We start from the raw sequence: 24,535 nt of genomic DNA on the forward strand, positions 1-24,535 counted from the left end.
TGAAGCTTTCACTATGACTAATTTTAGCTAGCGTTATATCTCAGCTCATGCTCAGTGAAACAACAAATAAGTTTGTAACCTTTTTCTCCCTCAAAGGTTTTGCTTTACTCAAATATAGTCAAAAACAAACCTGAACTTAGAAAGAAAACAAAAGTTGTCTACAAGAGTGTCTATAACCGAAGTCTTGTTCTTGATTAGTGCATTAGGCGGTACAGCTGAATCTTCCTTCCATCAGATCAGTTCTTGTTGACAAGCTGCTCAGTTAGATTGCTGCTGTCCACAACAGTCGTCTCACCCACAATGTTCTCAGCTTCTTTCCTATCCTCCTCATTTACCATCTGTTCATCATCTTTCAAGTCCCTCGACTCCAACACCACCGAGTCTTCCACAATGTTAGTACTAGCTGTCTCCTTTACGACATGTTCAAGCTCTCCTGATTGCAGCTTGTCTTTGCTGATGTGATTGGGTTTCCCACTTGAGGCTTTGGTAGCAGAAGCAGAGTGGCGGCTTGAAAGCATTTCACTAGGAGAAGGCTCTCCACTGCCATTGTTCTTGCTGCAGGGTACGAGTCCAGTAGGTGTTGTTGAACAATGCATCTGGTTTGCTACTCTCAATATGCTCGCCCCAATTCCAAAACTTGTTTTAGCTTTCTTAGGTGTAACCTTCTGATCATTCGTGGGAGACACTGGAGATCCTGAATCTTCTTTCTGCAGGTTGGTCTTCATATTTTTAGCAGACTTTGTCGGTTTCGTATCCACAACCTTGCGTTTCTTTTCACCATGTGATCTCTTCCCATTACTCTTGCTTAAGCGTATCTCAGCAATGAACTCCGCCAAAGTCTTCTCCTTCTTCTTCTTCTTCTTCTTCTTCAGAACAGTAGTGTCCTCATACTCAAAGACTCCATCACGTTCACAGTCATCTTTGTCTTCTGTCTTTCTCCTTTTAGTACTCTTTTTCGGTTCAGGAGCTGACACTTTCATCTTGGGTGCAGACTCCACTGATCCTAGAAGAGTCTCAAACTCAGGAAGTTCAATAAAGCCTTTCCAGCGACTAAAAGCGAGTAGCCTAGCTCTCTGACTCACAAACATCAGCTCATCAGAAGCATCATACCTTGGATAACATGCTAAGCCCTTCACATACTCCACAAGGCTTCCAGGTTCAAAGAAGACAGCACTTGAGACCTTGTCTCCACCTTGTACCCTACTTGACTCTTCTCTGACTCCAGGGTTGATTACCTTCTGAGTCTTGACCCTCTCAAAGACTTCCTTCCCTACACAAGAACAAGCCAAACCGAACTCTATCCTTCTCGACACCTCTTCCAAAGCAAACCCAACCGCATCTACAAAATCAGGAAGGCTGCTCTGCTTCGCCAATTGTGAGAAATGCTGTCGGAAAGGCTTTATCTTTGTCGCGTCGTTCCAAGCGAAGGAGCAGTCTCCGAAGTACGTCACCAAAAAGCTTCCTTTCTTGAAGTGCTTCTTGGCCTTGTCTGAGGAAGCAGAGGCGTCGAACACTTGTCCAGGCCACCAGGGATGGCTCCTTACTTTGGCCCAAACCAAATCTGAGTCAGAGAGGAACTTCACTTTCGACCTTACAGGGGCATTGCCATTATTGTCCAAAGGACTCTCGTTCTTGCTCTCATATGGCTCTAAAGCAATGACAGAGTCCATATCAATCAAGCTCTCAGCTTTTGTTCCTGAGCCATCAGAACCCTCCTTGTCAACCAGAAGCTTCGTTTGTATCCCACCAGAATCTTTTTCACCATTCGCCTCTTTGCAATTAACTGAGACTTCCTTCTTCTCACTTTCCTTAGTCATTTTTTGCTCGTCTCCATCCAGCTCCTGAGCTGGGAGATCAGACATTTTGGCCTCAACCCTCGACGCCTTAGAGTCATCAGAAGCGTCGGAGGACACCGAGGGAAGACGTTCTTGTTCCGTCGACATGACAAAACCCTAAAATAGAAAATGTAATCAGATATTACTTTACTTTATTTCTCAAAAAATCAGATACTAGTAACTACAGTGGAGAAATAGAGAGAGGGTGCGGTCAACGAACCTACGGTAGTGGTGGTGGTGAGACTGCGGTTTTTCCGGCGGCGGGAGGTGGTTTCTTTGGAGTAAATGAAGACTCAAAACCGAATCAGACAGAAACGGGTTTCTTGTTTTGTGTCTTTTTTTTTTTTTTTTTTGTGTTTAATCATCATCATCATCATCATCATGTTGGGTACATGGATCATCATTATCATCATGTTGTTATGCAAATCACTTTTGAGGTCTTTTTTTTGGTTATATGGATCATCATATTCTTATGCATATATGATAAAAATATGTTTTTTTTTAATAATTAGTCTGAATATATCCAACAATATAGTAAATATTTATTTTTTTATAATTCATGTTCTGTTATTTCGTAAAAGTTGTTTAAATCGTATAAACTTTTTTTTGCAAATTATCTAATTATTTCATAACAAATCAATTTGAGGTTTTTCTGGTTACATACGTGGCGAACAACTAAACATTTTGCTTCTGTAATAAATGGGCCTAGGGTTTAATCAATTGGGCCGATTAATAAAACCCATAGCTAGAAACCCCTATTACTTTATTGGACTAATCTTCGTTTCCTTGGCTTGTCATGAGACCTACAGAACGTGACTAATAAACGGGTTTGAGGTTTTGAAAATAATAAACTATCAAGCATCTTCAATCTCCTTGAAGTGATGGAAAAGCTTGTAACAGTGGACTTGTTAAAGTTAGAAAGAGCATCATTATCCCGGTCTTTTAAGAGGATTTCTTAGATTTATTAGGATAAAAAAAAATAGAAAATAGAAATAAACCTAAGCTACGTCTCTTAATCAGCGACAAGAAGATACGTCTCTTATGATTCCTTTTCCTCCCTCTTCACCTTCTCCAGAACTTCATCCCACTTCATCGCAGATCATGATCAATTAAAACACACGATCTTGCTGGAGAGGCATCGGCGGCACACGATCCTGAAAAAATGGCACACGCTACGTGTCTCATCCTCTCTTCCTCCTCCAGGTTACTTACCCTCACGCTCTTCCCTTACTCGCCCCATCTTCAAATGCTCATCAATTCCCTCTTCCTCCAGGTTCGCTCGTCTCAGCTATAGCACCAGATTCCTCAGACACGCAAACCCTCTTCCCGTTCCTCGATTCCGATGCTATTGCTCCGACGAGACCTCTTCTCCTTCTGTAAAGTAAAGCCCTTTGTATTTGTCTCATGCTTCTTCTTTAGTTACAATTCTCTTTTTACTCTTCTGATGGCAAGAAACGTGTGGTCTCTGGAGTCCAGCCTACAAGTTTAATTCACCTCGGAAACTATCTCAGCGCTGTCAAAAACTGAGTCACTCTTCAGGTTAATGCCATCTTCTTTCATCAAATTTATCCTTAGGTAGCTCCGCTATTGTAAAGATTTAGAGTTTCACTAAAATTCATCACATTTTGATGGGTTTTGTTGTAAAGTTCTAGCCTTTGAGGAAGAAAGAGTTTATCTTTACTGGTTGTAACAATGTATATATCCTGTTTACTGATTCCATTTTGGTCTCTTTGGCAGGGGGGTGAGAATGCTTCTGTGTCATTGTTAACTTATCCAGTTCTGATGGCTGCTGATATCCTCTTGTATAAGGTGATGATGCTTTACTGATTCCATTTTGGTCTCTCGGATAAGACCACAGGAGGATTCGTTGAACAATGCAATAGACATGGTTGTTGGACCCCCTGGTAGGATCCTTCAGCATATCGAAGAAGGAAACATGGTCTATGGAGATATCACATATTTGGTATGCTCTTATTCTGGTATCTTGACACTATATGTTCCATGATTTTGGAAGTAAACAAAGCTCAATGATGATGTGTTCTTTACACAGGTGCTGGATGAGGCAGACACTATGTTTGATCGTGGCTTTGGTCCTGACATTCGTAAGTTTCTTGCCCCACTGAAACAGCGTGCGTTGAAAACAAATGACCAAGGGTTTCAAACCGTCTTAGTCACTGCCACCGGAATAAGCACATGGGCTTCCTCTTGATACTCAATAGTTTACAATGTGAGTGATTGGTGTTGTTCTATTTCATGTTACATGTTCTTTTTTTTGTTGTTCTTGTTATTGATTATGGTGTGTTATTACTTGAATTGTGAAGATATACCAAAGCTTATTCTCATTGATGTGTTGTTTTATCATATTTTTTTAAAAAAACCTTTAAATAAGAGACTTGCAATGGAGGATTAAAAGTTGAAATTCTTAACTAAGTCTCTTAACCAAATTTACTATTTAAATAGTATTAAAAATTAATTAAGAGACTCTTAAGGGGTCTCTAGGATAATGATGCTCTAGTAATTAATATTAACATGGATACTGGAGTTATGACTCAAAACGGATTATTTGGGTGGGAAGGAGCCTAAGAGCGACTGCAACGGAGGTCCAAGTGTGATCCTTAGGAGGTCCAAGTGTGATCCTTGAGAGGGCCGGTGTCGTTTGTGTTGCGTTGGGTCAAAAATGGTTAACTCATTTTCGACCGACCGCGTAGAAAAAAAAGGGCTCGAGTGAGAAAGGCGACAGAAAGGGCGATTCCTCTCCGTGTGCTTTACGAAGGTAGATCGTTGCGTAATTTTCTTGATTCCTCTGATTTTTCGATTCAGACCACGTTATCTTCTTGCTTCCTCTCAATCTGGTTGGGTTATGGGGTTTGAATCGATTTCGTTTAACGATTAAAATTAGGGTTTCAAAACGATTTGGGTATAAAATGATTTGGGGAGAGGGATTTTAAAGCTCGTTCAATCGATATGTTCTCTGTTTCGTTGCTCGTTGCTTCCGTTTGAGTAGCTCGTTGATTTCTTTAAGTTGTAATTCGTTTAATTATTTGAATTCGTTGAATTAATATTTGGTTTTAGCTGATGATTATACGCGTTGTACTGGGGTTTTGGTTGAATTCGTTTCGCTAACTAATTTGTTTTTAAGCTCGTTCAATCTTCTTTTAACTTTCTCTTATTATATCTCGTTGAATTCATTTTGTGATGATAATTATTGTTGTTTAACTATGTTCGTACATAATTTCTTTCAGGTTAACGAAAATGGGACAAGATTACTACAGTCAGCCCTCTTCATCATCAGAGTCTCTAGACATAACCTCCCTTCTTGAAGCCGAATGTCAGATTTACGGGGATAAAGCTGACAGCATTCGGGATGATGTTCACGATACCCAGGCACATCATCGATTGAAATATGATTTAATAGAAAATATTTGGAACAAATTTGGTGATTCATAATCTGTTCTCGGATGCTCTTACACTTTTAAAAATCCATACAGAAGGTACTTTACGTGTGACAATGCTAATGGTGGAGACTGCCACGTTTGGAAATGGTGGGAAGTGGCAGTAATGGAGGAGATGATGGAGTTTCAGAGACAACTTAGGGATCTTAAGGTCCAAGGTTATGAGAGTGAGCAGAAGGTCCTTCACCTTGAGAAGACGGTACATGAGCTTTCCAAGAACAAATCAGGAGTTAAGCTAACGGTATGTCTGTTAGTTTTAATAGGTTTGGTGTTATTGATTGTGCGAGGTAAGTTTCTCTCCTCTGTTTCATTGTATTTTCTTGAATTTTGATGAAATTTTTTAATGTTTTATCTCATGTTTTTTTCAGGAATCATTGGAAAGGTTTCAAAGGAGAGTGGCGGTCCTCGGGATTTTCTGTAATAAGGTATGATATTTTTAAAAAGTTAATACTGTTGTTGTGTTTGAAATGAACTTAGTTTGCTTGTAACTTGCTATCTGCTCTGATTTGAGTTGCTTTAATTACTTACTTAGGAATTAATTCGGCCTAGCTTTGGTGTTAAATGATAGTTATTTGCTTTCTATCTACCCAACTGCTCTGATTTGATAGGCTTTAATTAGTAGGAAGTTAGCTTACTTAAGGGTCTTTGTCGGTAGAATAATGTCACACACCAACTTGTAAACATGGCTAACACTTCCGGCTATGTAAACCTACTAACTAGTCAAATCCCCATTGACCTTGAATCACCCGAAGCTAATTGGTTTGGTAGCCAAGTTCCCGATGAGTCTGGTGTGAAGGAGAGGAGGAAATGGTCTCCCACAGAGGATAAAATCCTTATTGGTGCGTGGCTTAACACCAGTAAGGACCCTGTGGTGAGCACTGAACAGAAAGCTGATGCTTTCTGGAACCGTATCGTTGACTACTACAACGCAAGCCCTCTCCTGGTGGGTACTATACCGAGGAAGCTTCGTCCTTGCAAGCAGAGGTGGGCTCGGATAAACGAGCAAGTATCCAAGTTTGTTGGATGCTATGATGGGGCTTTGAGAGAGCAGAGAAGTGGGCAAAATGATGATGATATCATGAAAGCGGCTTTAGACATTTTCTTCATTAATAACAGCTACAAGTTCGCCCTGGATCACTGCTGGAGGGAGCTGAGGCATGATCAGAAATGGTGCGCAACTCATACGGCTAAGGACGGTGGAAAGGAGAAGCGGGAACCACCTTTGAAGGGTGATAGAGAAGAAAAGGGAGACGGAGAACCAGAGGGTAGACCTCCCGGGGTAAAGGCTGCCAAAGCTGGATGTAAGAAGAAGAAGAAGAGTGCTAGGGAGGAGGAGTTGACGAAGCTACAGGCTGTTTTAGAAACTAAAGAAAAAATCTCTAGACATAAACTCCTGAGCAAATACTTGAGCAGAAAGAGTGGTGAGTCTTCTCACAGATGAATTAGGAGAATGCTCAAGTCTTTTCCCCTGCTTTGACCGTGTGTTTAGCTACCGTTACATCTTATAAACCCTTATGTGTAATCTTTATATTTAATCATGTTTTTATTTAATCATGTTTTATTTAAATTTTCCTTTCTAAAATTATATAAAAAAAAATATATATTTATATACCTAAGGACTCCGCAATGAGACTCACCATTGGACTCAATATTTCGATTCAGATCCTTCACTATTCAAACAAAAACAAAACAAAAAAAATATTAATATTTAACTATCTAAGGACTCCGCAATGGGATTCACCATTGCGGATGCTCTAATAACGAGATAACAAGATGCTTCAACATTTTCAGACCTAATAGTAATAATGAAAAGATTTAATCTGACAAAAACTTAAGCTTTGTCTTAATTTAGATCAAAATAGAACAAGCATTCATTTTGAGGAACAAAAGAATATATAAATAGTAGTTTGATTGATGAAAGTAAGGTCCAAAAATGAAAAAAATGAAAGGTTATGTTCGTTTGAACGTGGCAGCGACCCGCGACCAGCGATCTGAGACTGCGACTCGCGACTCTATGTCGCAGGTTATGTTCGTTTCATAGTCGTGCGATTAGTAGTTGCGTCATTGCTCTTGTTGTTGTCCACGTCCAAACCTAAAAAGAAAATCAAAAATCATCATAATGATATTACTTTCATAGTACGATAGTTGTAAAATTTATCACTTTATTTATCAAATCTACATAACACTTTGTACAAAGATCAAATTGAAATATAAATTTTCATATGAATAGAAATTGACATTTTTCATAAGAATCATCATTTTGCACAAAAGTAAAACTCAGAGACAATCATCATCGATATTCTCAAAACTCAGAGACAGATCGTTTGAACGTGGCAGCGACCCGCGACCAGCGATCTGAGACTGCGACTCGGGACTCTATGTCGCAGGTTATGTTCGTTTCATAGTCGTGCGATTAGTAGTAGTTGCGTCATTGCTCTTGTTGTTGTCCACGTCTAAACCTAAAAAGAAAATCAAAAATCATCATAATGATATTACTTTCATAGTACGATAGTTGTAAAATTTATCACTTTATTTATCAAATCTACATAACACTTTGTACAAAGATCAAATTGAAATATAAATTTTCATATGAATAGAAATTGAACATTAGTATTACGAAAAGAAAAAACCAAACAGATATATAAAACCAAAACCTTTCCCTAAACATGAAACCGTCTCAACCATAATGATAGTATTACTGGCTAGCACCGAGCCATTTTGTGAAGTTGTCAAACTCGGTGTAGTCACTGTCGGAGATCATAGTCTGGTACCACGACTTCCCTGCTGCTTTGATCGCCAATGACTCCTCCTGTAAGATTAACAAATTTAAAACAGTTAGAAAAACTCTTAACTTCTGATTACTAATGTCTACAAAACACTAACAAAGACAAAACTCGAGATACACGAACTAAGACCATAAAAGCAAAGGCATTTTAGTTACTAAGCCACCATGATCTAGTCTCGGAATTGATTTAAGACAACACTACTAAACCACATAACAGATTAGCAATAGAGAGTAAACAATAAACAATCGAGATTACCTTAGTAACTGTCTTCCTCTTCTTTGTAAGCTTCTCCTTCTTAGCCTTAACCCTCTCCGCCTCCGCCAACAAAGACATCCTCTTCGCAGTCTTAGCATACGGATTCAACTTCAACATCACATTCAAATTCTTCAACGGATTCTTCTTCATCACCTTCCTCGTCGCATCCTTCTCAATCGGCTTCACCACACTCTGCACCTCATCAGAGTTAATAATCCTCGCCAAATCAGCATTCACCATCTTGGCCCTAGGAAGCACATAACCCTTCTTCTTCTCCGACCCCTTCTCAAACGAACCATAGATCCCCTAGATCCCCTCAAGCTTCTCGAAAGCAGACTTGGTCCAAATCACAAACCTCCCTAAATGACCACCGGGCGCAAGCTTCAGCAAGTTGAGCCTCTCCACGTGGCAAAGCTCAACACCGGGGAGGTTCCTAAACGCCTTCACAATCTTGGAACCTTCGGTGCCGTAAACCACAAGAGGACCTTTCCTAGAGACGTAACGCCTGTTCCTCATCTTACCAACGCCAGACCTAATCCCAATACTCTCTTTAGCCTTCTCAGCATCATCATAAGCACCAATCTGCTTCAGAACCTTGATAGCAACTGACGTCTTCTCCACGGCTTCAACAGAGTCGCTAACCACGAGAGGCAGCTCGGGTACGTTCTCGATCTTGTGCCCACGAGCGACGACAAGAGCGGGAACGGCGATGGCGGAGACGATCGCGTGGCGTTTCATGTTGACGTTCACGCGCCTGTGCCAGAGACGGTAGTCCTTTGTCGGGGCGAACATGCGTCCGCCGCGACACTGGTTACCGAAGGCAGCTTGTACGGCGCGGTGAGTTCCGCCGCCGGGGACGCGGGGGATACGCGAGACGGCGCGTCCGGTTCCCCACGACTCGGCGGAGGTCTGTTGGCCGGCTTTGGTGGAGACGGCGTAGGGCTGGCGGGAGTTGTTGGAGATTTGGGCGTGGACGAAGCTGACGATGTCGGGGCAGACGGGGGCTGTCATGACGTTGGGTAGGACGACGGTTGGGGATTGGTCGGTGGTCATGTCGTTGTCCAGGCCTTGGACGGTGACGAGGGGGCGTGAGGCGGCGGTGACCATTTCTCTCACTTTTAGGGTTTGTGTCTCTTCTCTCACTGTGAGACGTCTAGTGTTTTTCGAAGCTGAAGTGGTTAATACGGTATTTATATTTTGGTTTTGGCTAGGGCTAGTGATCTATTAGTGGGCCTGATGATAAAGCCCAACTATCTCGTTACTTTGGTCCCAAGTCAACTGGGACAGGCTTGTAGCTGAAGTAAATCAATCTATCTATCTATTATTATAAAAAAATGTTTGTGACTCTCCTGTGAGACCACGTCAGATGCCAAGTCACAAATTCGATGCTTCAGGAGACGACACATGTCCATTTCCTCTAAATACTCTGCGTTTCATTAAGTAACGAGCGACATTTATTGGGTTTAGTTGAGTTTTGGTCTTCACGCTTTACTCAAGTGACCGAGCCCAATATTGAGTAACCTTTATCTCCTCTACCGCGTCTGATCGAAATTTAGGGTTCTTCTATTGGTGGATTCGATTAGGCCGGTTGAGATTCTTCTTCATTAGTCGAAATGCCTCCGTTTCATCCCATTTAACCTCTTCTTAACTCGAACAATCACTATATAGAGCCATCAATGTGAAGTTCCGTCTTGCGAGGCGGTGTATCTGCCCGTATAAAAACCAACCATTAAACTTATTTTCTGAGAACTGGCTAGCGCATCAATTTTCCTTTTTGATTTGAAGACTGGATCGACGATGCTCCTCCACCGTTGAATTGCGGTTGATCCGTTTCTGGGAGGCCAGGAACGTCTCGAGGCGGTGGCGAACTCAGGCGAGTGGATAAGCTCATACTGGATTCACAGGTTGTTATGTATTATATCTTGCGTTCATAATTTTAATTTTTCCTCTGGTTATGAAGTTTTTCTGTTCAGATATTTGTTTGACGTTTTCTAAATGAGGAATATTTAGTCTGTGCGTTGATTGTTCTGTCATATTTTTTAATGTTTCTGTCATGTTGAATCCTTATTACCAAGTTTACTGTTTAGATTTTTGTTTGACATATGTTGAATAAGACAATTTAAAACCGTTTGTTGATTGTTCTGTATGTTCATGAGGGTTTCAGGCAACCATTGCTGCGACTTGCTTGCTTGGAAAGCCTGCAATGATAATCATGACATACCAGAAGATGTAGATATATCGTTGTAAATCGAACCTTCAACTTGATCACTTCTTGACGGTTGTAACAACTATAAACGCAAGACGGGTCAAAGCAGAGAATATATGCACACTCATCATGAAGTACGCAGAGAACCGGTTGCCACTAATCGAAGATGATTTGGAAATAATACGAGGTTACACCGTTACAGGTCAAGAAACATTGAGTTGCAGTTCAGTGTTGAACGAGAGAGAACAGAGGAAAGAAGTTTAGGATGTTAAGAACAAAAGTGAGTCATAGAAAGCTTAGTAAGTATGCTTCATACACAACCTGGAACAGTACCATGCCAGTTTTTGTTGAGGTTACTGACTCAACTTTATATATGTTGAAATGATCAATTTTTTTAATGCAAACGATGAATGTAAAGCTATGGTTACTGCAGCTAGGCTCGCATATTTCGATGGTGACTACCGGCCAAGCGCAGCAAAGGATCTTATATATATACCAAATAAGTCGATAAGAAGATGGCACAGAGAGAAAGAAGAAAGCAATGATCAAGAAAACAATTACCAAAAAGGCTCTAAAAGCTTCTGGACAGACTGATTTATCTGGGAATGCTTCCAAGGATCTGCTGCAAATGCATAAAGTAATCTTTACTTTCTATAAAGTAATTTACTATCTTTTTTGTTCGTTTGTTTTCCTTTTGCGACAACTGAGGACTTTATTGCTGTCCACTTGCAAACTTCTTGCACATATTGCTGTGCGGTGATGGTATCTTGAATCGTTGGGTATGCAGTCGGTGCAAATACTGTCAGATTTGTGATAAGTGAGAGCTCCTCCTTTCTCTTTTGCTCTTTGATTTTTATATTCTTTTTTGTTGTTGTATCGTACATGAGAATATTATTGATTAAAAAAATGTTATCCTCCCTTTCAGGTGTTGAGGCTATACAGAGGCGTGAAGACATGAAGACATCCTGTTAATTTCAATGATACACGTACATTATAAACCGATGTCCAAATATATAGAAATTTTTTTGTAATGCTCAGGTTTAATTATTAGAATATGATATTTTTACTAATTAGAGTTACATTTTTCAAATATATTGTTTTAAGTATAAACAAAAGTAGGTTAAATTTATATTTTCACATGCACGACAAATCTGAAAACTCATTAAAATTTGCTAAAAATAAACTTAGTTATTATTATAAATTAGAGTTATAAACCTGCGCTCAGTAAAATTATATTTTTAAATATAATCCATTAGAGATTCAAAGTAATCCTTTGCTTTATGATCTATTAAATATAATCCTTTGGTTTATGATTCATTAGAGATTCGAAGTAACAAAATAAATTCACTTTTCAGTTTTGAAAAGATAATTATGAGTTAAAAATGAGATATTACTATCCAATATTCATATATGTATCTCTTTCCACAATGTAAAACATAATATTACAAAACATTTATATATAAAAAGGTTAGTATTTTTTTGTCAAAAGGTTAATATATTTTTATGAGATTATTAAAATATCATCATATTTATTATACTTATGTTTTTAATGCCACTGTAAAAAAAGTATTTTATTTATTAACTCCATTAAAAATATTAACAGTTAGCCATTAAACTAAATTATTTTAACAAAACAATTAAACAACCACAAAATGAAAGCTCACGGAGTCGTTATAATATATATTAGCCGACCATTTTTTTCTAATTGAAACTGTACTCACACATAAAAAACTACACCAGTATTATATAATATTCAACTTTTTTTCAGATTAGATGTCGTTCTAATTTTTTCACACTAATTAAGAAAAATGTTAAATGTTCCGTTTACCCCTATTTAGTTATTTAAAATTTATTGATTCTTTTCTACTATTATCTAAGGATTAAACAAAATTAACACATATTAATTCGAAAGCATACAACCTCACTCACACCACATCTAATTTTTCATGCGGTTGACCTCCGGTGATCATTTCCTCGCACAGATCATTTTGTAAAGCAAACAACAGTAACATATATTAGTTCCAAAGCATATCTAAGACACTACCAATAAGAGCTAAAACGTATTTTCTCCATGCCCAAACATCTTAACAACCATAAACATTATTATACATTTTTTCAAATCCTAACATAAAACACATGCAAAGAAAATATACAATAATATAGACATATATATCATACGTAAATTATATCCCGCCCGTAGGGCTGGCCGATCCTAGTTAAATATAAAGTGATTAGTCTTTTTTTTTTTTTGTTTTTGTTTTAAGAAACTTTACTTTTATTTCAACTTCAAAAAACTTCTTTACAAGCACTAACCTACCTTTAAGGAATCTAAATAAAAAACTATAAGAGCCGAAACCCTTCTTTAGAAAATACTAAGCCAAGTGCCCAAGTAAGTAAGAGAGGAGCTACTAGCGAGCCTCATGTTCCTTGAGAGAGGATCCAGCTTCAAAGACATGGTCTTCTTCAGCTCTTGAACGATCGTCTGAGCCGGTTTGCATATTCCAGAGTGCAAACGAGAGTTTCTTTCCTTCCAAATCAGATAGATGGTGGCTTGGAAGAGTAGCCTAGTGACGAGGATGATGTTAGTCTCTGAGACTGGTGCTTTCGATCACCTTAAACAATCCTTATAATCAGAAGGAGGGGAAAGGTGTAGGCGTGAGCAGAAGTGACTCCATATCTCAGCACTGTAGGTGCAGTCAAAGAATAAGTGACTCCATATCTCTGGTTCTGATGAATGTAGACAACACTCATTCTTATAAAGTGATTAGTTTCGAAATATATTATGTTAGCAGCTGAAGTAAATAAAATATATTATGTTTATGATGTTATCGAAACTAATCACTTTATATTTTAAAGTATATATTTTTTTTGATTAAAATCGATATATAGTTCAAAGTAAGTGTTTTTCTAAAATAAAAATTAATAAAAATATATATATATATTTTTTAAAAAAGATTATTATCGAATAGGGTCTTCAGGACTGGCTCTGCTTGTAATGTACTATTTCATAAGAGCAAGAGTATTATATTAATTTAGCTTAACTGCAAAGGTACTATAGGTAAAAATAATGTAAAGATTACATAGTGATTTTGAGGTGGAGACTATGAGCTTCGAAACCTCTGATAATTTGAAAAAAACTATATAATCAACTTTTTTTGGGTGAGACTATATAATCAACATGACGAATAGTATTTCATCCATATTTCGTCTTCGAGTTTGTGATAATGAATTTTGCAAACGAACAAATAAATAGCTTTATGATAAGTACTGCTTTTATTAAGTTGAATGTTTGACCATTACAAAAGCAACCAAAATAGGGACATTAGAGCATCATTAATTAAGAGCCGGTTATTAGTTTTTTTACTTAAAAGTTAAGAAACGGTTTCTTATATTCCGATAAAAACTCCACTCGAAGAATCTCTCATTAATCATGCTATACAACAATCAAGTAATCAACTTATAACCATCGTCTAGGTGTTGGTTCAAGTGGCCCATATTGTTGTGGTATGTCCGAGATGTTGGGCTTGGGCTGTTTCCAATGGACTGTTTCCCACCCACATCTCGAGAGGGGCTATTAGATAAAGTCCCACATCGCTTATCAATGTGATTCTTGGGCAATATATAAGTGTATGGGTAAACCTCCACTCATGAGCTAGCTTTTGGGTGTGAGTTAGACTCATCACTAATATGGTATCAGAGTCCATGGTGAAAGTCCAACATATGATTTCTCACATAAACAGTTTCCTACCTATGTAGTCTGTACAAGTGGCCCATATTGATGTGGTATGTCCGAGATGTTGGGCTTGGGCTGTTTACGATGTACCGTTTCCCATCCACGCGATGTGGGATGTTAATAGCCTCTCTCGAGATGTGTTTGATCGAAAGGGCTTTCACCTTCGTAATTCCCACGTGGATTATACTCACACACCACAAGAAACCCACGACCTTCATCACATTTCACACGTGCGCATCCAACAGCTGTCGTGTCTCGCCACACGATCTGCGTGTAATGACCGCACATCTCTCCCGACGCGCACGAGTTTGTTTTCGAGTCGTAGCTAAACCTCTCTTCATACCATTTCATCACCACTCTCTCCGGCCACCACGTCTTCCTATGCCGGTACCAAAAAATATTCTTGCCGTAAGGCCCACCTGAATGTTGCATACTGCAATCAGGCTTACGTTGTTTGGCCCATTTATCAGCGAACCGGGCCAGGCCTTTGTCCCATCCAAGAGGTGGCACGCCTGAAGATTCACGTGCTGTGTTGTGAGCGTTTAGAAACTCCCTCGCTTGTTTTGCTTTCCTCGCTCTGTTGAACATACGTGCAGCTGCATTTGACATGCCGGGGATGTAAGTTCCGGCGGCGGAATGGTGATCGGAGAAGAGAAGGAAGAATAAGAGTAGACATGATGATGGGTGAGACAGATTGACAGACGTCTCCATGTCTTTGTATTATTGTTGTGTCTCATCATGAGTTTCTCTGTTTCTAAGGTTTGTTTTTGTTACGTTGTTCAGTTAGAGAATTGCCATTTTAACAGATTGTGCAATTATTATTTTTGGGTTGATACAAAAACATTATAAAACCAAAAAAACTGTCGTTATTTTTAGATTTTGTTTTAACTTCCAACTGTTAAGGTATGCAAGTACACACTACTAACCAGTGTTTAAAAAATAGTTAAAAAAATTGTGTGGAAAAAAACATTTTTGCTTATGACTAATTTGATACCTTAATGGCTTGATAGACGCCTAAACCGATTATTAGAATACTGTAGAAACATTTTCCACTGCCACTTTGCCAAACAATTATGGTCAGAGGTTCCTTTCAGGTTTGACTTCGATCCAGGTCAATTTTCTTCTCTAAATGAAGCTGTACTACATGGTTTAAAACTGCAATGTCTGCCCCCCCCCCCTCCCACTGGAACCTCGATACCGTTATTCTTATGGCTTTGCTGGGGGATTTGGATAGCTAGGAACAGTCTGGTTTTCGAAAACAGAATGCTCTCTGTCACTGAAATCCTGACCAAGTCCATTAGAAGTTCTAGAGAATGGCTCCCATGATTGAGCCGGTTAATGCACCTATATTTGAGGTTAATGCACCTATATTTGAGGCTGGAGCAAACTGCATATCGGTTTATACAGATGCGGCTTGGCGAACCTCTGATGGTGCAACAGGATGTGGCTGGATTTTCCAACAAAAGGTGGATCAACTACTCAGCAAGGATCAAAGCGCTTCCACTACACACCATCACCACTGATAGGGGAAGCTTTAGCACTAAGACTGGCCCTCTCTCACTCCCTGGATTTGGGTTTTCACAGCATCTGTGTCTTCACAGACTGCGAATTGCTCGTACGATCTATCTCGTCGAAGTCACCACTGGTAGAACTCTAGGGAATCTTCCGGGACATCGACATTTTATCCTCTATTTTCGAAATTTTTTCCCTGTCTTTCATTCCTAGATCATCAAATTCTGAGGCAGATTTACTAGCTAAATCTGTGCTTTGTAACACTGCACCCTCCATGGGATAACTTGCTCGTGTGTTTGTTTCTTAATATAAGTACTAGATTTTGATCAAAGCGCGGGTTTATTTTTTTTTTTTTTCAATTGTCAAAATATTTAGTAAATTTCATATTTCATATATTTGTGTTTTATTTTATAAAAGACTTAAATTTTTTATCTTTCTTTATCATGTTTCATTTTAAATGACTATTTATGTTTAAAAAATTAAACTTTATTTTTTTTAATGAATTAAGTTGGTATAACTCTGATGAATTAATTTTATTATGTGGTTAATATTTTTAATAAAAATAATTATATACTTTTAATAAAGATTTATATTTTTCAATGAAAAAATCAATTTTTTATGAATGCTTAAATTATATTAAGAAAAGAAAAAAAAAATTAAGAATGGTTGAAAAAAATTATTTGAACTTAGACTCAATGGCCTAAAGGAAAAAAAATGTGAGAATTGGATCTGATTTCTTAATCGGCCCAAATGGCACAAGAGAGATCTGATGTGAACAGTGGGCTGGATAAAAAAAAAATGGCCCAATATAGATGTGTTATTAATATTACTTGATTGCCGTTAATGAAACATGCAATGTTAGTAAAGAAATGAAAGGCTAAGGTAAAAATGACAATAGGATCCTGCTTAATAGTATAGATGTTTTGTGTCAAAAAAAAAAGAGTAGAAACTCTAGAAGGTTGTGAAAAACCTCTTGTAAGAAATTGAACATCAGCAGATTTTGAGTCTGTCTCCTTAACCACTCGGACATATTGACGTTTAATGGAGTTTGTTGGCATTGTTTTCAAGTGTGTTTGCTTACACGTCCACTCCATAAGAAGATTATATAACCCATGGAACTTCTGGAAACTACCAGTAGAAGAGGTTGACTAAAGAAATCAGGTAGATACGAGCTATATATGATACGAGCTAAAAGCAGAAACTTTTCTCTATTTGTAATGTCTCATGTAAGGAGTAAATACAATATGAAAAAAACTATATATGATGTGAGAATGTTTTGCATAAGACCTTAGTTTTTGTTCCTTTTCCCAAATACATAGGAAAAAAAGTAGAGAACCTTTGCATTTGGATATAATTTGTAGGTATCATATAATCTTAATTATGTTTTCGGACCTTCAAGGCCTTGTTGAATGGAAGAGAAGAAGAAAATAACAAAGATCAACATAAACTTAGAAAGTTAGCAAGATTACAAAACCAATCCATGAAAAATGTAAAAAAAAAAAAAAAAAACCTAATCTAAACAAAACCAACACTTTGAATTTTTTAACAGGAAGTGTGTAGGCTAACAATAGTTTGCGTTAGTGTCATAAACACTTGTTTTCTGATTTTCCTTTCAGTCACATGTAAGACAGTTCAACTCTTAATGGTAAAAAAAAAATACTACACTTACATAAATCAAGAACCAAAAAAAATATATGAGTTTCCATTGATAATCAATCATCATCATCGATCAGATAGCGTAAATTGGATTAACCTCCGATTCAGTCTCGGATGGATTCGCATTATGCCATGAGCCTGTCCCCGTTCTGCCAAACTTCTTCTTCTTCTCCTTCTTCCTCACCTTCCTCGTTCTCTTAGACTTCACAACATAATAAGTCATTATACTCAAAATCCCTGTCATCGTCACGGTTCCTATAACCGTAACCACAACCGCAGCGTATCTATTTCTCCGACCAACCACAATGTACGAGGAAGAAATGAACGCCACGCTGGTGCAGACAGAGGCAAGCCACATCAGTTTATTGATTACTTCCACCACACGTCTCTCCGTTTTAGTCTCTCCTCTCACTAACGTGATTTGCACGACAACTACTGCTAACGAAGTGAAGAGCGCAATCGCGTTGAATATAAAGAATATCTTGAATGATGTTGCGTGTACCATCACGGCCACACCGTTGTCGTCATCGCCTCCCGGAACCGTGAAAATAGCTGCGAATGCCACGGTGGCGAAGAGGACAGCCACGACGGTTACAGAGTTTGTAGCATTGTTGATTCCAGCTCTGTGGAGTTTCCTTAGCTCCTTGGCGATCCCGTCGACGTTTTTGTTGGTTCTTCGGGTTTGTTCTAGCTGCGTGTGGACGTCTTTTTTAATCTCGGTCACGGTTTTTCGCAGCTCGTCTCTTGGCTGGTTCAGTTCGTTTGCTTTGAGTGCACCGCAACGGGATAATATTTCTTTGATCTCTTGCGTTTCCTCTGAATGAGTGAGTCCTTCAGCTATGTCGTAGGCGGTCTTATGATCTCGTGTTAGCGCATTCACGTTTGTATCAGGAAGTTGTAACAGTTCATTCACAATCTACAAACCAAATCAAGAATAAATAATCATAAACACAAGAACCAAGAATCATAAAACAAGCTAGAATCAAGAATTATAAACACAAGAACCAAGAATCATAAAACAAGAATAAATAATCAAGAATCATTAAAAAAAAAATCAAGAAGCATTAATCATTAACCAAGAATCATAAAAATAGAATGAAGAATCAATAGTCAAAAATCATAAAACAAGCATAAATTATCAAGAATCATAAAACAAGAATAAATTATCAAGAATCATAAAACAAGAATAAATTATCAAGAATCATAAAACAAGAATAAATTATCAAGAATCATAAAACAAGAATAAATTATCATGAATCATTAACCAAGAATCATAAAACTAGAATCAATAATCAAAAATAATAAAACAAGAATTAAGAATCAAGAATCATAAAACAAGAATCAATAACCAAGAATCATAAAAACAAGAATTCATAATCAAGAATCAAGAATCATAATAACAAGAATCAAGAATCAAGAATCAAACCGAACAACAAATAGTGTGAAACAATCAATTTCATTATTTTACCTCTGCTCTTTTCTTTCGTGTAGCGATATGCAACACGGTGTTACCAAACTTGTCAGGAAGCATGACGATAGCCGGATCAGCTCGAAGGAGTAATCTCACGACTTCTGAGCTAATTCCTTTCACAGCCATATGTAAAGACGTTTGTCCTTTCTTGTCTGTTCTTCTTGCTAACTGCGGATCTTTATCAAGCAACGTTCTTACAATATCTACATGACCTTGACGTGCAGCTAGGTGAAGCGCGTTTTTCCCATTAGATCTTGATATCTCAAGCAAGCTTGAGTCTTTAGCAAGCAACTCATTAACTACTTCTGAATGCCCTCGTGTTGCAGCAGAAACAAGTGGTGTTGCGTTTGATTGAGCTACTGTTTTACTCAATAGAGGTTCATGCTCTAGCAGTAACTGAACAATAGCTGCAATAAAAGAATACAGCTGTTAGAAAAAAACAATGCAATCATTCTTATTAAATCCAAACTTATCATAGACTTCCAACTTTGAAACCAATTGACGATAATTGGATTAGTCTTATCCTTTTATATATTAGTTAATTATTTCTCCAACTATCGATGTGAGACTTCATTCATTCATTGAAATTTTTGGTTAGTGAGACTCACCTCGATGGCCTTGACTGCAAGCAATATGTAAAGCGTCGAATCCAGAAAGATTCTTCTGCATAAGAGACTCTTTGGTGGTATAACACAAAAGCTCTTTCACAACATCAATATTGCCTTTCTCTGCTGCTGTAAAAAGTGGTGTCTCTCCTAACTCATTCACCTCGTTTACCACTGATGTCATTATTTGTGCCACCTTTTAAGTTTACAACACAAAACAAGATAATCAATACAGTTTCATTTTGAGCTTTAATATGAGCAGGGAGAGGAAGGTTTCATCATACCTCGTCATCAAAATCAGATCCTGAAATGGTACCAGTAATCTGAGAATCAATGTCACTAAGAATCTGCTTAACAGCAGCCAAGTCTCCTCTTTGAGCAGCTAGATGAAGCTCGGTGTCGTTGTGGCGGCCAGTGACTTGTTTCACATACTTCTTTTTACCCGTTGGATCAAACCGTTTTCCCGAATTGGAAAGTCCTAAGGACTTGCTTGAATTAGACACCATAAGAGCCTTCCCTGAATTGGACAGAACCAGAGTCTTCCTTGGGGTTGGAGTTGGTGACGACAGGTCCGCTACAGTACTCCCTGCCGGACTCACCGGATCCGTCGCCCAACCCTTCTCCATATCTGGTTCCATCTCCTTCTCTGCAGGAGTCAGATTGATAATACATTGTTTGCTTGTGTATCACGCAAATGACAAATCCATCAAATGCAATTTAAGACCTAACCCTAAAAGTGTAGCTAATCTATTCGCACGTTTTCTAATTTCTTAACAAATTCTCTTAACGATTTGAGTCAGGATCTGGAATTAAGGGAAATGAAAAAAATTGTTTCCTGTTTCATATTCTATCAATATTCAATCGTTGTACCTTCTTGGATTCTAGATCCCATTTTCAGAGATAAAAGCTGAGAGATTTCAAAGCGGGATCATGATATTGTAGGTTTGATAGATAGACCACTGATGCTGCTGGTTCGCCTGGAGAAGAAGGTTACGTCATAAGAGCCGTCGTCGTCGTTGGCCAACGGTACCTTCACCGTCACGGCAAGGGTTTGAGATCCGATTATGGTTTCATATGAAGCAGAGAGCTTAGCCTTTCTTTGTTTGTGTAATTTGGGTTGTCTTGTTTCGATCTTCTTCGGTTTCAGTTAGGGATGTTTACCACGTCAGCATCTTACATACAAAAGGACAGAACATATGGTGTTGTAAGCTCATCTTATTAGTTTACCCGTTTTTAGAATGTTTGCTCTTTATCCCTGCTTTCAATACGGTTTAGGAAACATTGTAATTGGTATTTTAGTTTCCGGCCGGTTTGGTATTCATACTTTCTTATCGTTAGATAATGAATTTAATATGCGATCATGTTATAGTTGAACTACGTATTGACATACATCAGATTAAAATAACTAAGAAAACCAACGTTGATTTGGGCTAGTGCTAAAGGGGTTACGGTTGTAACTACTTCCACCCGGGTTCAATTCATGGTGGAAATGACTATTTACAATGTTTGGGTTCCTGGCAAAGAGGTGAAAGCCGCCAACTCCAATCTAGAGCATAACAACCACAGAGTGGAGCAAGGTGATGGACGGATGATCCAACAACAAACAAACACATTAGAGCTTTACGAGACGCGAAGGTGACGCAGTGCGGCGGAGGCTCAGATTAAAAAAATCCAGAAATACAGTGAAATAATGAAGGAATGAACCAAATCTCATCCTGAAACAAATGATCAAATCGAAAAATACAGTGACACAAGAAACTAAGGAACCAAGAAAACAAGAAGAACCCAGAAATACAGTAAAACCAGGAATCAAATATATCTAAAGTTCTACGTAACTGGCCTAATGTATCTTGCACACAATCTGAATCCGACACCAACTGACGCGCTAACTGACACAAGATATGATTACACTACCCCAAATCTGGCTACAACATAGACCTCCAACTCTCTTTTTTTCACTTCGCGTGGATATAGTGGTAATTTTGCTACTCCTTGATAACCAGATATGCAAATACAATTTTCTTATACATGAATACCTAATTACCGAATTAAATATGGATATTGAGCTAAATCACTCTTTATAATTTGATATAATAAATTTTTTTGTTAGTTGATCAGACCAAAAGACTTGATTTGGTGTTAGCTATGGACTTATAACCATGGGTTATAACTATTGTCGCTGTTGACTATTTCTATCAAAAGATCAAGTAGTTAGGTGGTAGATAACCTCCATCTATAGTTGGTTTCTCTTTATTTATTCTTTTCAGTTTTATCCTTTGTAGTATTCTAAAATAGGGTTCAAATCACATGTTCATACATATTGTTGGACCCAATTTTGGTCAACACATTAATGGGCAACGATCAAGGATATGGACTGCGAAAAGTTAAAGCCCATAGCGAGTACGCGAGCTCCAGACGTAGATTTCGAAGAAACGGAGATCACAGAACGGTTGCGAACATCACGGGAGCAGCCCGCTATAAGAAGAGATCGATGCATAAGAAAAATGACACATTGAAAACCCTAGAGAGAGCTACACTCATACTTCGACCTTGTTTTCATCCATCTTTAGATCCTTTCTCTTAGCGATCTCGTTTGTAACATTCGATTTTATTTAACTCATTGTATTCGATCTTCTTCATCAATAAAAGTCTATTTTTGCCTAGTAGAAACTGATTATATCGTTGTATTCTAAAGATATCGTTGCCTACTTCCCTAGATTAAACTTCCGATCAGTATCAAATTCTTAGTGTAGATTTTAATATCTACACATATAACGAGAGAACATTGTTCATTGGCTTTCCATATCATTTATGGTATACCGTAATTTTAAGTAACGTGAAGATAATAAACCCAAATCAAAGGTTGAACATAAAAATGATAGAATACTACCACTATTCTATCTTCAAAATATATTCCCCCCTTCAAAATCTTCTGCATGACAAAGATCGCTTCTTTCGTCGAGAAGCGTTACGAGCTGTAACAAGACCGAAAGATGTCCGAAACACACATGACTTCTCCTCCACCAAAACACCTTTCCCGCTAAACAACTCCGACGACAAGTACTTTGCCACATCTTCAGGGGTATACCGGACATTCCACCCACCTCCCATTCCCGCCAACAAAGCTGCATTGCTATGAGCGTTATAAAAATCACGATACACCGGCAACAACTTCTCCGCGATCGAGCTTCTCATCTCCTCCAACAGTGTCTGATCAGGTACGACGCACATGCTCTGCGACTCGCACGTGCTCTCAAAACACTCACTGAACTTTTCGAGTTGCGTCTTCGCTTCCTCCGGAGACATCTCCTCCGTCTTCGGACACATCGACGCGAGTGGCTCCCACGCGAGCCTTTCGTAGCTTCTAGCGAACTGTCCGACTTTCTCGAAATGCCTCTCGATCCACTCGTCGCCGAGGAGGTGCTTAAGGCTCGTGGAGCGTGCGCGCGACGCCACGTGCTGGAGGTTGTTGGCTAAGAAGAGGTACTGCATGGAGAAGTCCTTGTACATCTCCGCTTTGCCGTCGATCTTGCAGAGGAGTACAAGAACCATCCACGCGAATCGCACTCTCACCTCAGATCCGTGATGCCATCCATCAGATTCAGAGAGGTTAAAGTAAGATTTTGGAAGCAATGCTTTAGCGGAAGAAGATGATCCTTTAACGATAATATTCACGAGAATGCCACTGTACTCCGCTAGGCGAGAGAGGTGGTCCATGGAGGAGGTAGTCATCGGATGAACACCTCCTCCAGGAACCACCGTCTTCGAGGAGTCTTTCCTAATCTCAGACTCAAACTCCACCAGGTGCGAGAGAATGGACTCGCTGAGCCGGTTAAGCGAGTTGAGAGCTTGAGATCGAACCGCCGACACTGACTGAAATGAGAAGATAGACTCAATCGCCGGTAAATTCTCAGTAATAGTGACGTACATGTCAAGCAACGTAAAAATCTTTTTAGGGTTCGGATTTTTCTTGTCTCTCACGGCAACACTTTCAGGAAACCCTAACAGAAGCAAAGCTCCTTCTTTAGATATATCTCTAAAACAAGACTCTCTGAGAGAGACAGAGAAGCCTTCAAAGACTTCATCGCATAGAGTCTTCTCCCCGTTGAAGAGCGTCTTCGTGGAGACGTTCACCGCGTCGATCCAGCTCCTCATCTTCATCTCAACAACCTCGCTTGGCATCTTCTTCACCTTGGAGGAGCTTACTTTCTCGACTCCGAGACGGTGTATCCCTTCGTCGACTATATATTTTCGAAAGCATTTATAAGTACTCGCACACTCTTTCGCGTAGCCTGCAGCGATCATGCACTCAGCGATTGACTTCAGCTCCTTCATAGAGTTCCTGGAGACCTCTTCAACCTCGACGATGGAGTCACCAGCGAGGCGAGAGGCACTAGACTGGCCGTAGGTAGAGACGGTTTCAGGATCAAGATGCGCACGGTTCATTGATAGAATCTGGTAGAACTCGCTCTGGAGACGTTTCATAGCGATCTGCATTAGCTTCTGAGCTCTGAGGAGGTTCTCGGAGTTTGGATCTTCTTTAATTAACGAATCCATTGACTTTTGCAAATCCTTGACGCCGTTTATGAACTTCTTGGCTTCTCTCTTGCTCTCGCAAAAGAGAGAATAGAATTTAGTTGTGGAAACGTACTCCGTGTTCCATTTCTCGATGATCTCTGCGGCGTTGTCGATGGTAAGGTCGATCTCTGAGGAGTCGAAGCCTTTCTTAGGTATTGGAGGAGAAGGTTTCTTTTTGGGATAAGTGATTTTAGAGAAGAAGCTGAAACCGGTCTTGGTTCTCATCTTTGATCAAATATTGTTGTTGTCTTTGCAAGAATCTTGAAGGGGGAAGAAAATAGTTATTTTTTACATTAAATAATGAAACGCTTTGCCTTGTTTGTGGATTCAAGAACCCCTTTTTGAAGAACCTACCACTGAATCCAAATTCAGGGAGGGTTCGTTAGAAGAGATAAGTTCTAGACTTTTTTTTTTTTTTTTTTTTTTATTTTAGTTGTTACACAACG

General features: G+C 38.9%; 4 protein-coding genes, 2 long non-coding RNA genes and 1 pseudogene across 9 annotated transcripts; 2 read left to right on the forward strand and 5 right to left on the reverse strand.

Annotated features, from left to right (window-relative positions):
- Positions 1–67: 67 nt before the first annotated feature.
- LOC106336010 lies at positions 68–2,160 on the reverse strand. The gene is made up of 2 exons (XM_013774717.1): positions 2,056–2,160; positions 68–1,952 (listed from the first exon to the last, which is right to left on the reverse strand). The coding sequence occupies exon 2, from the start codon at positions 1,941–1,943 to the stop codon at positions 237–239; it is 1,707 nt and encodes a 568-aa protein (XP_013630171.1). The 5' UTR covers positions 1,944–1,952; positions 2,056–2,160; the 3' UTR covers positions 68–236.
- A 653-nt stretch (positions 2,161–2,813) lies between these two features.
- On the forward strand, positions 2,814–5,174 carry LOC106328012. 3 transcript variants are annotated; one of them, XR_001267542.1, is made up of 6 exons: positions 2,814–3,038; positions 3,109–3,374; positions 3,573–3,798; positions 3,886–4,062; positions 4,411–4,608; positions 5,078–5,174. It is a non-coding gene; the product is annotated as an uncharacterized LOC106328012 (long non-coding RNA). The 3 variants fall into 3 exon arrangements; XR_001267543.1 differs by lacking the exon at positions 4,411–4,608; XR_001267541.1 differs by lacking the exons at positions 4,411–4,608; positions 5,078–5,174 and having other exon boundaries at positions 3,886–4,196.
- Positions 5,175–5,276: 102 nt separating this feature from the next.
- Positions 5,277–14,978, reverse strand: LOC106330169 (pathogenesis-related protein 1). The gene is made up of 2 exons (XM_013768700.1): positions 14,412–14,978; positions 5,277–5,432 (listed from the first exon to the last, which is right to left on the reverse strand). Exons 1-2 carry the CDS (start codon positions 14,976–14,978, stop codon positions 5,277–5,279), a joined length of 723 nt encoding a protein of 240 aa, XP_013624154.1.
- LOC106328010 lies at positions 7,930–9,502 on the reverse strand (annotated as a pseudogene).
- Positions 9,791–11,604, forward strand: LOC106328011. Of its 2 annotated transcripts, none has more exons than XR_001267539.1 (4): positions 9,791–10,232; positions 10,493–10,886; positions 10,968–11,351; positions 11,460–11,604. It is a non-coding gene; the product is annotated as an uncharacterized LOC106328011 (long non-coding RNA). The 2 variants fall into 2 exon arrangements; XR_001267540.1 differs by having other exon boundaries at positions 10,972–11,351.
- Positions 14,979–17,458: 2,480 nt separating the features above from the next.
- On the reverse strand, positions 17,459–20,726 carry LOC106333261 (ankyrin repeat-containing protein At3g12360). Its single transcript, XM_013771728.1, has 5 exons — positions 20,382–20,726; positions 19,796–20,157; positions 19,515–19,707; positions 18,904–19,313; positions 17,459–18,351 (listed from the first exon to the last, which is right to left on the reverse strand). Exons 1-5 carry the CDS (start codon positions 20,401–20,403, stop codon positions 17,509–17,511), a joined length of 1,830 nt encoding a protein of 609 aa, XP_013627182.1. The 5' UTR covers positions 20,404–20,726; the 3' UTR covers positions 17,459–17,508.
- A 1,629-nt stretch (positions 20,727–22,355) lies between these two features.
- On the reverse strand, positions 22,356–24,487 carry LOC106333145 (exocyst complex component EXO70B1). Its single transcript, XM_013771620.1, has one exon. It carries the CDS (start codon positions 24,312–24,314, stop codon positions 22,434–22,436), a length of 1,881 nt encoding a protein of 626 aa, XP_013627074.1. The 5' UTR covers positions 24,315–24,487; the 3' UTR covers positions 22,356–22,433.
- Between the last annotated feature and the right edge of the window lie 48 nt (positions 24,488–24,535).

This window comes from Brassica oleracea, chromosome C3 (assembly GCF_000695525.1).
Source record: "Brassica oleracea var. oleracea cultivar TO1000 chromosome C3, BOL, whole genome shotgun sequence".
Taxonomy (NCBI): Eukaryota; Viridiplantae; Streptophyta; class Magnoliopsida; order Brassicales; family Brassicaceae; genus Brassica; species Brassica oleracea.

What these genes read in the sequence shown, in the direction of transcription:
- LOC106336010 (XM_013774717.1), bottom strand. Translation starts at nt 1,943, where the DNA reads ATGTCGACGGAACAAGAACGTCTTCCCTCGGTGTCCTCCGACGCTTCT.
- LOC106330169 (XM_013768700.1), bottom strand. Translation starts at nt 14,978, where the DNA reads ATGGAGACGTCTGTCAATCTGTCTCACCCATCATCATGTCTACTCTTA. An exon ending in AAGGTGAAAGCCCTTTCGAT is followed by an intron (nt 5,433 to 14,411) that starts CAAACACATCTC and finishes TTGGACCTTAAG; the next exon opens with ATCCCTAAGTTGTCTCTGAA.
- LOC106333261 (XM_013771728.1), bottom strand. Translation starts at nt 20,403, where the DNA reads ATGGGATCTAGAATCCAAGAAG. An exon ending in GGGATCTAGAATCCAAGAAG is followed by an intron (nt 20,158 to 20,381) that starts GTACAACGATTG and finishes TGACTCCTGCAG; the next exon opens with AGAAGGAGATGGAACCAGAT. An exon ending in GATCTGATTTTGATGACGAG is followed by an intron (nt 19,708 to 19,795) that starts GTATGATGAAAC and finishes TAAACTTAAAAG; the next exon opens with GTGGCACAAATAATGACATC.
- LOC106333145 (XM_013771620.1), bottom strand. Translation starts at nt 24,314, where the DNA reads ATGAGAACCAAGACCGGTTTCAGCTTCTTCTCTAAAATCACTTATCCC.